The sequence below is a fragment of the Berghia stephanieae genome, chromosome 12, assembly GCF_034508935.2.
Source record: "Berghia stephanieae isolate SIO BIC M18660-M18661 chromosome 12, UCSD_Bste_1.3, whole genome shotgun sequence".
Lineage (NCBI taxonomy): Eukaryota > Metazoa > Mollusca > Gastropoda > Nudibranchia > Aeolidiidae > Berghia > Berghia stephanieae.
The window spans coordinates 31655128-31667708 of record NC_088371.1 but is presented as its reverse complement, the minus strand read 5'-3'; the positions used below and the strand labels follow the sequence as shown (position 1 = coordinate 31667708).

The window sequence follows — 12581 nt, the reverse complement described above, 5'->3', positions numbered from 1 at the left end:
ACTACTACTACTACTACTACTACTACTACTACTACTACTACTACTACTACTACTACTACTACTACTACTTCCTCTTCTTCCTCTTCTCCTCCTCCTCCTCCTCCTTCGTCTCCCCCTCCTCCTACTACTCCTCGTCCTCCTCATCCTTCTTCTTCTTCTTCTTCTTCTTCTTCTTCTTCTTCTTCTTCTTCTTCTTCTTCTTCTTCTTCTTCTTCTTCTTCTTCTTGTATTGTTTCAACACTTCTATATGGATCTGAATGCTGGAGGACGCCAGACAGCGACACTAACTAATTATCTATATCTCAAACAAAGTGCCTCAGGAGGATCATGGACATTTTACTGATCAAATAGAATTAAAAATGAAAGTCTGCTAGATCAATGTGGAATGGAAGACATGGAAAACATCATTGCGATAAAAAGTTGGAGATGTATAGTACATCTTATGATAAAGAAATAAGAAGAATAGGGTTGGCACAAAATGAATTAATGAAAAACAAAAAGATTCTTGATAACTAATACAGAAGCTGGAGAACTAGAATTCAACTTCTAAAGTGCTATATGTATTATATATTTCGATGGACGCAAGACATAGACATTGAATTCTGGACTTGGAAAATAGAATCGATGCTTTTGAAATGTGCTGCTAAAGGCGGATGGGAAAGGTGTCATGGAAATAGAAACAAAATCAAAGCTACATGGCCTACATGCCAACAGACAAAGGGACCTGAAAAAGAAAAAGAAAGGTCAGGAGCCTGTGCATTCTTGAAAATAATCATCGCTACTTTATACCATTGGGGTATCTGAATCTAAGGTACGTCTTTGAGAGGATTAGGAGAATATGTGCAAGATGAATTTTACAAGGATATACCGACGGAGTGTCTGAAGAATATCTTATCGTGTTTTAAAAGTTTTTGAATATTTAACAAACACACGATGTAAAAGAAACGATGGACATCATCTTGGAAACAAAGAAATACAAACTACTCATAAACATAATCCTGTAAAACACGACATATTTATAACACTACAATCTCCCCCTACAATCCCCCACCCCCATGCTTATTTGTTTAATGTCTACCGCTCATGGCTTCCGCCGTCCGTTAAATGGAAAAAGACTCTTTAGCATTTCAGGAGGCTGTTTTTCTTACCCTTCAGTGGTGACGGGTAGTGTATGTATTAACTCCCGATAGGGTGTATTTAAGGGGTGATCATCTGCTTCATTTAAGGCATCAGTCAGGATGTCTGGTGGCTCTGGTATAACGGTTATAGTGGCTTTGACTGAGTCTTCCAAATTTGGATTGCTATTAGGAGGGACATTGTTCATAAGATCTTCGCAAAAGTTAAGAGGAGAGGTATTATCAATTGACATTGATGCTGGTTTGAAAGCCTCAAGGAAATGTCGGCTTCTCTTTGTCACACGTCCGGACCCATCTAGTTAAACGAGGTATTGGTCATGTTCACATATATCTACCACCGAGCCAGTGCGATTCTATTTGGTAGGGTTTCTTCTAGTTTGATTTTGAATAAAACATTTGTCACCCACACTAAGCAAGAGGAGGTAGCGATTTAGCATGCTCATTTTGAGCCTCAGATCACTTTGTAAAACGAAAAAGCGAAGTGCCTTTTCTTTGTTGGGTCAAGTTCCACGCCACATTGGTCGCACGTGAAGGTTTAAAACGGTCCACGAACGAAAGAGAGTCCCGAACAATCAGCCGAAAATGATCTGGTCTGGTCCAAGATTGCAGTCTGATTCGGGGGTATTACGTAATTGAAGTAGGTCTCTGAGGAACCCATCGATGTCAAGAGAACTACGAGAGCCGATATTCAATAATAATAGTTTCTTTGCAGATTTAACAACAACTTCTACCCACCCGTTTGATTGTTGATTGTACGCCGAAAAATGCGCGACCTTAAACCCCATTTTGAGAAAATCCTTCGTGAGACTCGCTGTGAATTCTGATCCACCGTTACCTGACAACTCATCAGGAACACCAAATGTGACGAAGAGGGAATGTAAGCAGGCGATCAGGCCACGTACTCAAGCGCTCCCAAAGGGAGTTGAAAACATTTCTGACCAACCGGATAACCCAGTTACCAGATTGTGGTGACCTCCGAAATCAAGGAAGTCAGAAAAGACCTGCTCGAAATGGGTGGAAGGTGGGATTTGTTGGTTCCGACGGGAGAGGGGCCTGAGAGGGTGCGTTGTGGTTGCATTCACGACAACTTGATCGTGTATCTTGGATATTTGCAGTCATGTCGGGGCCAAAAGTCAATAGATTGTGCTCGAAGCTGCATAGATGGAATGCCCAAATGGCCTGAATGCAGATTCTGAAGAAACGTGTTGCTTAGTGATGAGGGGACAACCACGCGATCTTTATGGAAAATCACCCTATCAATGATATAAAGGGATTCTTGGTACCTTATGTATTCTGATATCAGGATATGCTTGTTTGAAGCCTTAATCAATAGCTATCATGAGCATAGATAGGACGGGATCCTTTTTTGTCTCCTTTGCCAAGAGGGACCAGGATATTGTGGTGATCGCTTACGCTTCATTGCTTATCGCAGCGGTGATGATGAACTCTGACTGGTCAGCAACTGACTGTTAGTGTTGACACATCTGTATCCGATACAGGGTATCAGGAAGTAGCGTCTGCTACGAGATTAGTCTTTACCGGTAAGTGATCTATGCGAAAGTACCGAAGGTTACGTTTTTGCTGAAAATTCTAGGGTTGGATATTTCATCGAGGGTGTGATCGCCAAAACTTTAGTCAGAGGTTTGTGTTCCGTGACTATAAGAAAAACTGGCAGCCCTGTGTGAAATATCTACTCTGTTCTATCCCCAAGGCTATCGCCAGTGCCTCGCCATTAATTGCAACATATCGTTTTTCAGCATCTGACAAGAAACGAAATGCTACAGAATTTGTTTAGAGGTGATAAGTCGAATATCCACCTGGAGGTCCTATGGTGCTTGCGAGTCACCACATGCGATGACACCAAGTCACAGAACTCAATAACGCCTAAAGATTCGTCTTTGAGAATGTCTTCGTACACTTGTTGCTGCCAGTGCAGCAGCACTGGAGCCGGTTTCTTGCATATTCTGGGAATGGCTGATTCATCAATATGGATTTCCATAGGTGGACCAGACATACAGGGTGTGAATGAAACACTACAGCCTGTAGTGTTTCATTCATCGTGTTGTGTTGATAAAGGGGAAACCCGAAACGTCCATTTATCTGTTTTCGTAAATTAGATTGAAGCTTACATTCAATTTCACATTGTTATTTATATCAAAGACGGAGGAAGAACCAATGTAAGCTTAAAATATTGTATGAAAAGACAGCTGATGGCTGTCTAAAGTATGTTTGGAGGGCGCAAGAAGGCAAATCCAGTGTTATATATAATTAATGTCAAAGTCGTCGATGCGAAGCTCAGTCGCTTCTTCAGTCTTATAATATGTGATTTGTTATTTGAAGTGCACGCAATCGTGGGACTCTGTGCTAAAGGGTGTGAAAACGATAATTGAACAGCAGAGAGATAAAATGGGTGGTCATGAGGAAAAGCCGGCAGAGAGGATGAATTTTTATTGTCATTTCGCGTAGATTAAACCACATAATATTATGAACTTGTTTTAACACTGTGGTAAAGGGAATATTTGGGAGGCCTTCCGAAAGCTCGTACATCCCCAGTATTCTTTTTTTTAATATATGTTATAGTAGATGGTTTGGGAGGGGGAAAACTTTTTTTTTAAGTCTCCCCCCCCCCCTCCCAAACCCCCTACTAGAACATTATATTTTTTTTAAAGAATACCGGGGATGTAGGAGCTTTCAGAGGGCCTCCCGAATATTTAGCGTCGGGGTGAGAGGATTTCCATTACAACAGTGAGTCCATAACAATTTGGGTTATCAGAACTGCAAATAAGTACACGTTTGTCTGTTTCAAATAAACATTGTAATGCCGTGTAAACTGTAATGTTGATTCCCTTAGAGTATCAAAACTGCAGGTTGCTACTTAGTCAAAAATTTGAGCATTTTGATTAACCCTCTCCTTACCAGCCATTTTCAGAAGTTTTCCCCAAAACGTCACACCCACCCAACACAAAAACAGACATTTCTACCTCAAACAGAAAAGCAACAACCACATTCTATACATAATATTGTTCGACAATATGAGGTTTAATAATAATAATAATAATAATAATAATAATAATAATAATAGATCTTTATTGTCCACAAATATGGCAATTTGTCATTTAGTTACACTTGTCATAACGTTATATGATAACTATGACATTGAACAGACACCTCTCTCTCTCTCTCTCTCTCTCTCTCTCTCTCTCTCTCTCTCTCTCTCTCTCTTCCTCTCTTTCTTTCACGCATGCGACATACACAACATCAACATTTTCATTTCATTTTCAATTCGTTACATTCTTGGCAATTCAACACCAAATATTATCATCATTATCAATTGGTCACTTCATCTAGCCTAACATTAAACAAATTAATCAGTCAATCAGTCAACGCATCAATCCTTGGTTTTGCTGTACCATATGAAATATTCAACATTTTTATTGCTGATGGAACGAACGTTGATTTATACTTGTTAGTTCCACATTTAATCTGACAAAAACTTCTCCCAGATGGCAAAATATCAAATTCATGGTATAAAATATGTTTTTTTATTGTTGGTAATTGAGAATGCTGTCCTTTCTATTGCTTTTCCATGAATTCTTTCTACTTCATCAACAGGATGGTTTATTATTTTTGATGCCTCTTTGTAATTCTAAATCATCATACAATGCTTTATATACTATTAAGCGAAGGATAGGTCTTCAATCAACAAATCGCGAAATAAGATGAAATTAGTGGTGCACTTTTGTGTCGGAAGTAAACAAGGCCGCCGCCATTTCGATTTCCTTGAGACAAAAACATTGATACGAACGATTTTTCCGAGGATTTGAAGCAGAACTCTAAACGTTAAAGTTTGAAGTACATACCATTCATTAATACGAACAATCATACAACGTTTAATACGTAAATGAGTGAAACGTTGCCATGAAACAAATAAATATCAAAAGAATTCATCACATAGGTGTAACTGTGCGTCGCTATTCAGCGCCGCCATTTTAAAAAAAAAAAAATGTCAAGTTTTTATAGCTATAGCAAAAAGAAATGAAATCTGGATGAGAAAAATAACGGTCCCATCGTAACAAATGTGACGATTTTCCTATAGGTGGTAAAGAGAGGGTTAAGACCTTTGAACGGTTTCTAAGTGCAAACTAGGATTAGTTTGACACATACACGTCGTTTTGTCAAAAGATTGCCTACGTCTTACAGGCTGCATTCTATGTGATTGTAAGCTGTTCCACCACGTATTTAAAGTCTTGGGTCCCATTTTGAATTTGGCTAATCCTATACACTTAACAAATCTTTTCAGGGTCATCCAAGTTCAAAGACCAAATCAACCTCGCTACAACATACCGAGTGGATAGCAATGTGACTCAATTCTATAGTGGTCTTTGTTTAAATGACGAAACAAGAAAGACAAGAGAAGAGCTAAGTATGTTGTGTGTGTGTGTGTGTGTGTGTGTGTGTGTGTGTTTTCATGCGTGTGAAAGTGCGTGCTGAAATATGTAATAATAATAATAATAATAATAATAATAATAATAAAGAAGAAGAAGAAAAGAAGAAGAAGAAGAAGAAGAAGAAGAAGAAGAAGAAGAAGAAGAATAGAACTAAGCCCCAAACAGTATTAATTTAAAAACTAAGAAACCAAGAACAGTCACATTTGGATTGTTGATAGGGAACGTCAAAACTGAGCGGTAGCTATATGACTAAAATTATTGTTTGGTTTCTTCACAATTTGAGTATAAAAGACTAAATTATAAAATAAAAATAATTAAACATAGGAAGGCGCCTTTAAACGACGTCCTTCACTTCCGGCACCACAATTGAGCGTACAAATGACTACAGAAATCAGAAAGAGAAAAAGAGGTAAGAAAAAAGGCCAAAGGCATTATTTTGGGAGGCCTTTTTTAACTCACTCAACCCTAACACCGACTATATTCGTAGTTTGCTCGGGGTTACTTTTACCCCATGTCTATTTATTACATTTTTCTATGACAAATTATAGGCGTAATATCAAAGCTAATGATTTTTAGTTTTTGCATGTTAATGATAGTTGAATAAAAATATCTATGTACATGATCATTTTTAAAACATTTGTTCTCCATTTTCAAAAGTAGCAAAAATCTCTAGGATTTAGTGAGTTAAAGCTCCTCGTGCTAAGGGAAACAACTCAAATATTCCTTCAACTAACCCTAAGAAAAAATAAAACTTAGTACCTTCATCTAACACTAATAGGAAAAACAAACACTCTATCACCTTTACTAAGACTTATGACTAACCCTAATAGAAAAAATCCTCCGACCTCGAACAAACCTGGAACTGCTTTGCTCTACCTTTCAATATTTCACAAATCAAAATGGCAGCCAGAATCAAAACAATAGTCAAATTATGACATTTTAAACGTCACAAGCTATCAAAGTTTGTTCTGGAGTTTTTAATATGCTTTAATATGATGACAAATTGAATAAATAAACACATGACAAAAGATCCACGGTAAAAATACAAATTGAAAGAAATGCTAGCGCTAAGAGCTTTCGGAAGGTCTCACCATTAAAATATGCGCAATTCATTCTTCCATTATGTCACCAAATTTTGTTTAGCTGCTATTTCTTATTTTTAAATCATCTTATTTGAACAAGCTCCTAGTCCGATATGCCGGTCGTAGAAATCCCTTAACAATAATCATGTATCAAACAGCGGGTTGTAATTGATTTCGATTTTTTATGACCGGTTCAGACAGAGAACGCGTTTCTGGCAAAGAAACAGAATCGGGTGGATTGTCAGACACAAGGTTGGTAACATCGGTTGTTTGATCTGGAGCAGTGACGACATCGGGCTCTACAGTCAACTTTGTCTGATTATCAGGGGTTAGATCAGAAGCTTTAGTACCACCCGGTGTACCAACTGGCGTGGGTTCAATCTGCCTTTCATTTCGAACAGGAGCTAGATGCCTTAAGGAAACAGTTGATTCTCTGCCATCTGGTAAACGGACATGAGCGTATTGTGAGTTCGCTTCGAGAAGATCAACTTCATCCACAATCGCGTCATACTGAGGTAAACAGGCCCAGGCGATAGGAGCCATGAGGGCAAGGAGCTGCCATTAGTAGAGCGACGAGTATACTGGAACATGCGTTCATGCGGTGTAGCATTTGTCTCAGTGCAAAGAAGCGAACGAACAGAGTTCAGGGAGTCCTGTAGAACCAGTTCCCACTGGTTGACAGACAGTCCTTTGGATTTGAGAGAGAGAGAGAGAGAGAGAGAGAGAGAGAGAGAGAGAGAGAGAGTGATTGCTTTCCATATTGTGTTGTTTAGTCGTTCCACTTGCCCATTTCCTCTAGGGTTATATGGAGTTGATCGGCTAGTTGCTATTCCTTTTTCGTGGAGAAATGAATTCAATTCCTCTGACATAAATTGAGGACCTCTATCAGAATGTACGTAGTGAGGCATGCCAAATATTGAAAACATTTGGTTCAAGCAGTAAATTACAGTGGTTGTAGTCATGTCGGCACATGGGAAGGTCAGAGTTAATAAGTATCTATTCCTAGTAGAGGTAGACAGTGGCCCCTTAAAGTCAATACTAAGCCTTTCCATTGGCTGGGTAGATTTGATGAGGTTGGGCATTTGTTTTGGTTTGTAAAATATAGGTTTGATTTCAGAGCAGACTGGACATCCAGATGTCATTTTCTTTACATCATCAACACTGTAAGGTAAGTTCTTTGCTGGTACAAAGTGAATCATTCTAGTCACTCCTGGTTGACTGGGGGCTTCATGAATGTGTTTTAAATGGTCACAAGAAGCAACACTGCATGTAGCTCGAGAGAGTGCGTCAGCAGCATGTTTTCTGGCACGGGACGGTAGATTACATCGTAGTTGTAACAAGACAGTTCAAGTTTCCACCTTTGAATTTTGTCATTTTTAAATTTTCCTTTTTGCTTCGAATCGTATATGAAAGCCACAGACTTTTGATCCGTAACAAGTTTGAAGTGAGTGTTGATTAGGAAGTGACGCCACTTTCTGATTGCTTCCACAATTGCGTAAGCCTCCTTTTCGACCGAAGAGTGTTGTTTCTCACTTGACGAGGGTGTTCGGGAGATGAAGGCAACAGGGCGGCCCTCCTGGTTGAGAGTAGCTGAAATAGCTATGTCTGATGCATCGGACTCTACGGTAAGAGGAAGCTGAGGATCTACAGTTACCAGGACCTCTGTCTCGAGTTCCTCCTTTAGATTGTCAAAGGCCTGAAGTACTTCAGGTAGAGATGGGAATGTGGTGTAAATTCAGTAAATGAATTTTATCAGAGAAGTGGGATATCCAGGGGGAATAATAAGCGAACATGCCACAGGCCCTTTTCTGAACTTTGAGTGATGTAGGAGGCTCCATTTGACGAAGTAGTGTTAGTCTCGAGGGATCAGGTCGTATTTCCCCTTTTGAAATCCTGTCGCCAGCAACATCTATGAGTTCAACACCTATAACGTTCTTGGTTTCATTGAAAGTCAGTCCGTGTTTTTGACCAACTTCTCTGAAGCGTTTTACATTAAAATTATGCTCACTCCAGTCGTCTCCACACACAGTTACGTTGTCCAAGTAAGCAAAGGAAGCGGAGAGATCTTCTTGTTTAATTATTTTGTCGATCGTTCTTTGGAATGCGGCAACACCGTTAGTTACACCGAATGGGATTCTTTTGAAGTGATATAGGTTACCACAAGCCTCGAAAGCAGTATATTCCATGTCACTTTCTTTGATAGGTATCTGGTGGTAAGCGCTTTTCAGATCAAAGGTACTGTTATACCCATACTTAGAGATAGACTCTGTCATCTTATCCAGCCTCGGTAAAGGATACGCATCAAGTAGAGTATATTTATTGATAGTTTGACTGTAGTCAATAACTAGTCTCTTTTTGTGTCTTTCTCCACTCGTAACCAACACTTGAGCCCTCCATGGTGACGATGAAGGCTCGATTATACCCTCCTTGAGGAGCTTCTGCACTTCTAACTCGATGAAAAGTTCGTCCAACTCTGAATGACGGCGTGACTTAGTAGCGATAGGTCTACAGTCTTCAATTAGATTCTCAAACAGAGAAGGGGCTTCAACATTGGCCGCTGATACTCCAAGGATTTTGAGTGGGTTTTGAGATCCATCGAACGGGAAGCAGACTTTAGAGTGCTTACCTAAAAAATCATGACCTAAGATAATGTCAGTACAAAGATCAGGCAGGAGTGAAAGCTTTTGCGTATACATTCTCTTTTTATAGGAAAGAGGCACTATACAATGGCCCTGGGTCTTTTTGGTGAGACTTGTCGACGCCATGTTAATGTTACATGAAGAAGGGGTTACTTTACAGCAGTTTTCTTTAGCGATACTAGAGTTAATGTAACTTTCAGAGCTTCTGGTATCCACCAAGGCATTGAGTTTAACACCATTGACTAGAACTATTATTTGGGCTTTCTTTAAGCAATTGATGGCGGATACAGTGAGAGTGATTGCTAGGTTTGGATTCCCTGAAGTCAAAGAAGAAGTTATGGCAGTTCAACGGGACTTTTCGGCACCAGCAGATTTACAAACTTTTGCAAAATGTCCTGATTTACCACATTTCTTACAGGTAGCTTCTCTGGCAGGGCATTTGGATCTAGGGTGTTTTTTTTTTTTTTTGTTAACCGCAAAAAAAGCATTTTTTCTTCACTGAATCCAGAAGCAGTTGTACTGTATATGGCTTTATATTCGTCTTGTGGTTCGTCAACAGCCGCAGTTATCACGTCTGAACGGTATCACAAGCTCTGTTTTTCAGCCATGTCTAGAGTTCTAGCGTCCTCGAATGCAGTGTCGAGATCGAGCTTGTTCTTTTCAAGTAGACGTTGGCGTATGTGAGGTGAAATAAGGCCACTGATGCAAGCATCTCTGATGGCTTCGTTTTTGTGAACTTCAGCAATAACAGCTTGGAAATTACAGTCCTTGGCAAGATTTTTAAGTTTTTGTAGATATTGGTCTAGTGTTTGACCAGATTCTTGCTTGCAACATGATAGTAAATGCCTGGCAAAAACTTCATTCTTAGGTTTGTCAAATACAGCCTCGAGTATTTTGATAGCAACTTCATATGTGTCACACTCAGCGATGAGCTCGTAGATAGAAGGACCCACGAAGTTTACAAGCGTTGCAAGTTTTCTGGAAGCTGTAGTGTCTGGGAGACTGTCGAGGAAGAAGTCGAATGTTCTCTTCCAGTGGCGCCAAGTCTTCAGCGCCTCGGGTGAGCTAGGGTCCGTTGTCAGGACTGCTGGTCAAAGGTGTCGGTCCATCGTAGATCAAAGTTGATTAAATTGTTGTAGACTTGGATCACAAAAGAGACAAAGGAGATTTTACTTTGAACATTCTTTCTAAAGCTTTGATAAAATTTTAACACAGGCAGGCATCTATAACAAAAAGAGAAAAACACAACGTTAGATGTACAAGACACAAAATGTAACCAAAATTACCACACTGACCAAAATAGTCTATAAAACACGTAACATGATTATTGAAGTATTTTTGGAAAGAAAACAATAATTAGGGGGAGGTGGAAAGGAGCACTGTCTGTGTCAACACCGGTTGCCGACATTTAATCGTACTGTGTTCTGCGAGTCTGTTTGTCTGTCCGTCTGCCCGTCTTTAATAATAATAATAATAATAATAATAATAATAATAATAATAATAATAATAATAATAATAATAATAATAATAATAATAATAATAATAATAATAAAAAATAATAATAATAATAATAATAATAATAATAATAATAATAATAATAATAATAATAATAATAATAATAATAATAATAATAATAATAATAGATCTTTATTACCCATAAATATGGCAATTTGTCATTTAGTTACACTTGTTATAACGTTATATGATAACTATAACATTGAACAGATATTTCACTCAAACTTATTTTCTCTCTCTCTCTCTCTCTCTCTCTCTCTCTCTCTCTCTCTCTCTCTCTCTCTCTCTTTCACGCGTGCGATATACACAACATAAACATATTCATTTCATTTTTAATAAGTTACATTTGTGGCAATTCGACACCAGATATTATCATCAATAACAATTGGTCAATTAATCTAACATTAAATAAATTAATCAGTCAATCAGTCAACGCATCAATCCTTGGTTTTGTTGTACCATAGGAAATATTCAACATTTTTATTGCTGATGAAACGAACGTTGATTTATACTTGTTAGTACTACATTTAATCTGACAAAACCTTCTCCCAGATGGTAAAAGACTAAATTCATGGTATAAAATATGTTTTTTATTGTTGTTAATTGAGAATGCTTTCCTTTATATTGCTTTTCCATGAATTCTTCTAGAGGATTGTTTATTCTTTTTGATGCCTCTTTGATTGATTTTGAAATTTTTGCTTTATCTTTAAGTCGGCATCCGCCAAACCATATGGTGCAGTCAAACACAATTACACTTTTAATCAATGAGTCAAAAACTCTTAACATAGTTTTCTTCCCTACTTGAAATGTTCTCAATTTCCTTAAGATGTATAATCTTTGGGCAACTTTCTTAGATATTATATTAATATGTTGAGAGAAATTGAGGGAACTATCAATGCTTATTCCTAAATATTTAAAATATTCAACTATCTCAACATCATCTTTACCGATCGTCACACACTTTAATTCGTTTATATTTGTTACACCAAACACCTGTTCTTTCGTTTTTTTCAACATTTAATTCAAGCTGATTTTGTTCACACCAATCGGTGAATAGATTGATTTGTTTGAAATAATTCTTTTCGGTAACTTTATCGTTTAATAAACCAAGAATAGCACAGTATCATCTGCATATTTCGCTATATAACAATTTTCAAAGGATGGTCTGCAGTCGTTGGTGTATAAGATGTACAGGATTGGGGAACTCATGTAGCAATGGGGACATCCGTCCTTCAACGTTCTTTTGTTGGAGATATTTTCACCCAATTCTACACATTGCGGTCTATGGGTCAGAAACGCTTTATACCATTTAATAAGGTAGTTTGGAATATCCATGTTGCCAAGGTGCTTATTAGCTGTGATTTTATAATCTCCACACAGTCTTACTGTGTCATCTCTTTTAACTACAGGGACTATCGGTGTTGCCCAATCAGAACTCTCAACTTTTTCCATTATGCCATTTGACTCCAATCTTTCAATTTCATTTTCTATGTTTGCCCTGAGCATGTATGGCGGAACCCGTGCCTTTTCCAAGCCAGTTCCTGCGAATAATGATGGAACGTCTCCTCGGATAACGACAATCGGGAGTTTGAACTTCTGTCCATTGTAGTCAACTGGCACAACAGTCTCTCCTAACACTGGCACACTACCCCCTGTGTATGTCTTTAAACGCTTTGTTGATGTTTGAAGAGCGATGTTTCCTGAACTGCACACGTCAAAATCGTTCATGACACTTAGTGTAGCGCCAGTGTCAAGCATGAA

General features: G+C 38.4%; 1 protein-coding gene across 14 annotated transcripts in view; it reads left to right on the top strand.

Moving 5' to 3' along the window:
• The window catches only part of LOC144958190 (glycoprotein 3-alpha-L-fucosyltransferase A-like), a 48646-nt gene that overhangs the window by 12055 nt on the left and 24010 nt on the right, over positions 1–12581 (top strand). For all 14 annotated transcript variants that reach the window (XM_078889977.1, XM_078889982.1, XM_078889987.1 and 11 more), the window contains one exon: positions 5437–5559. In XM_078889977.1, coding sequence (XP_078746103.1) covers positions 5437–5559 — 123 coding nt within the window. The remainder of the gene's footprint in view (positions 1–5436; positions 5560–12581) is intronic.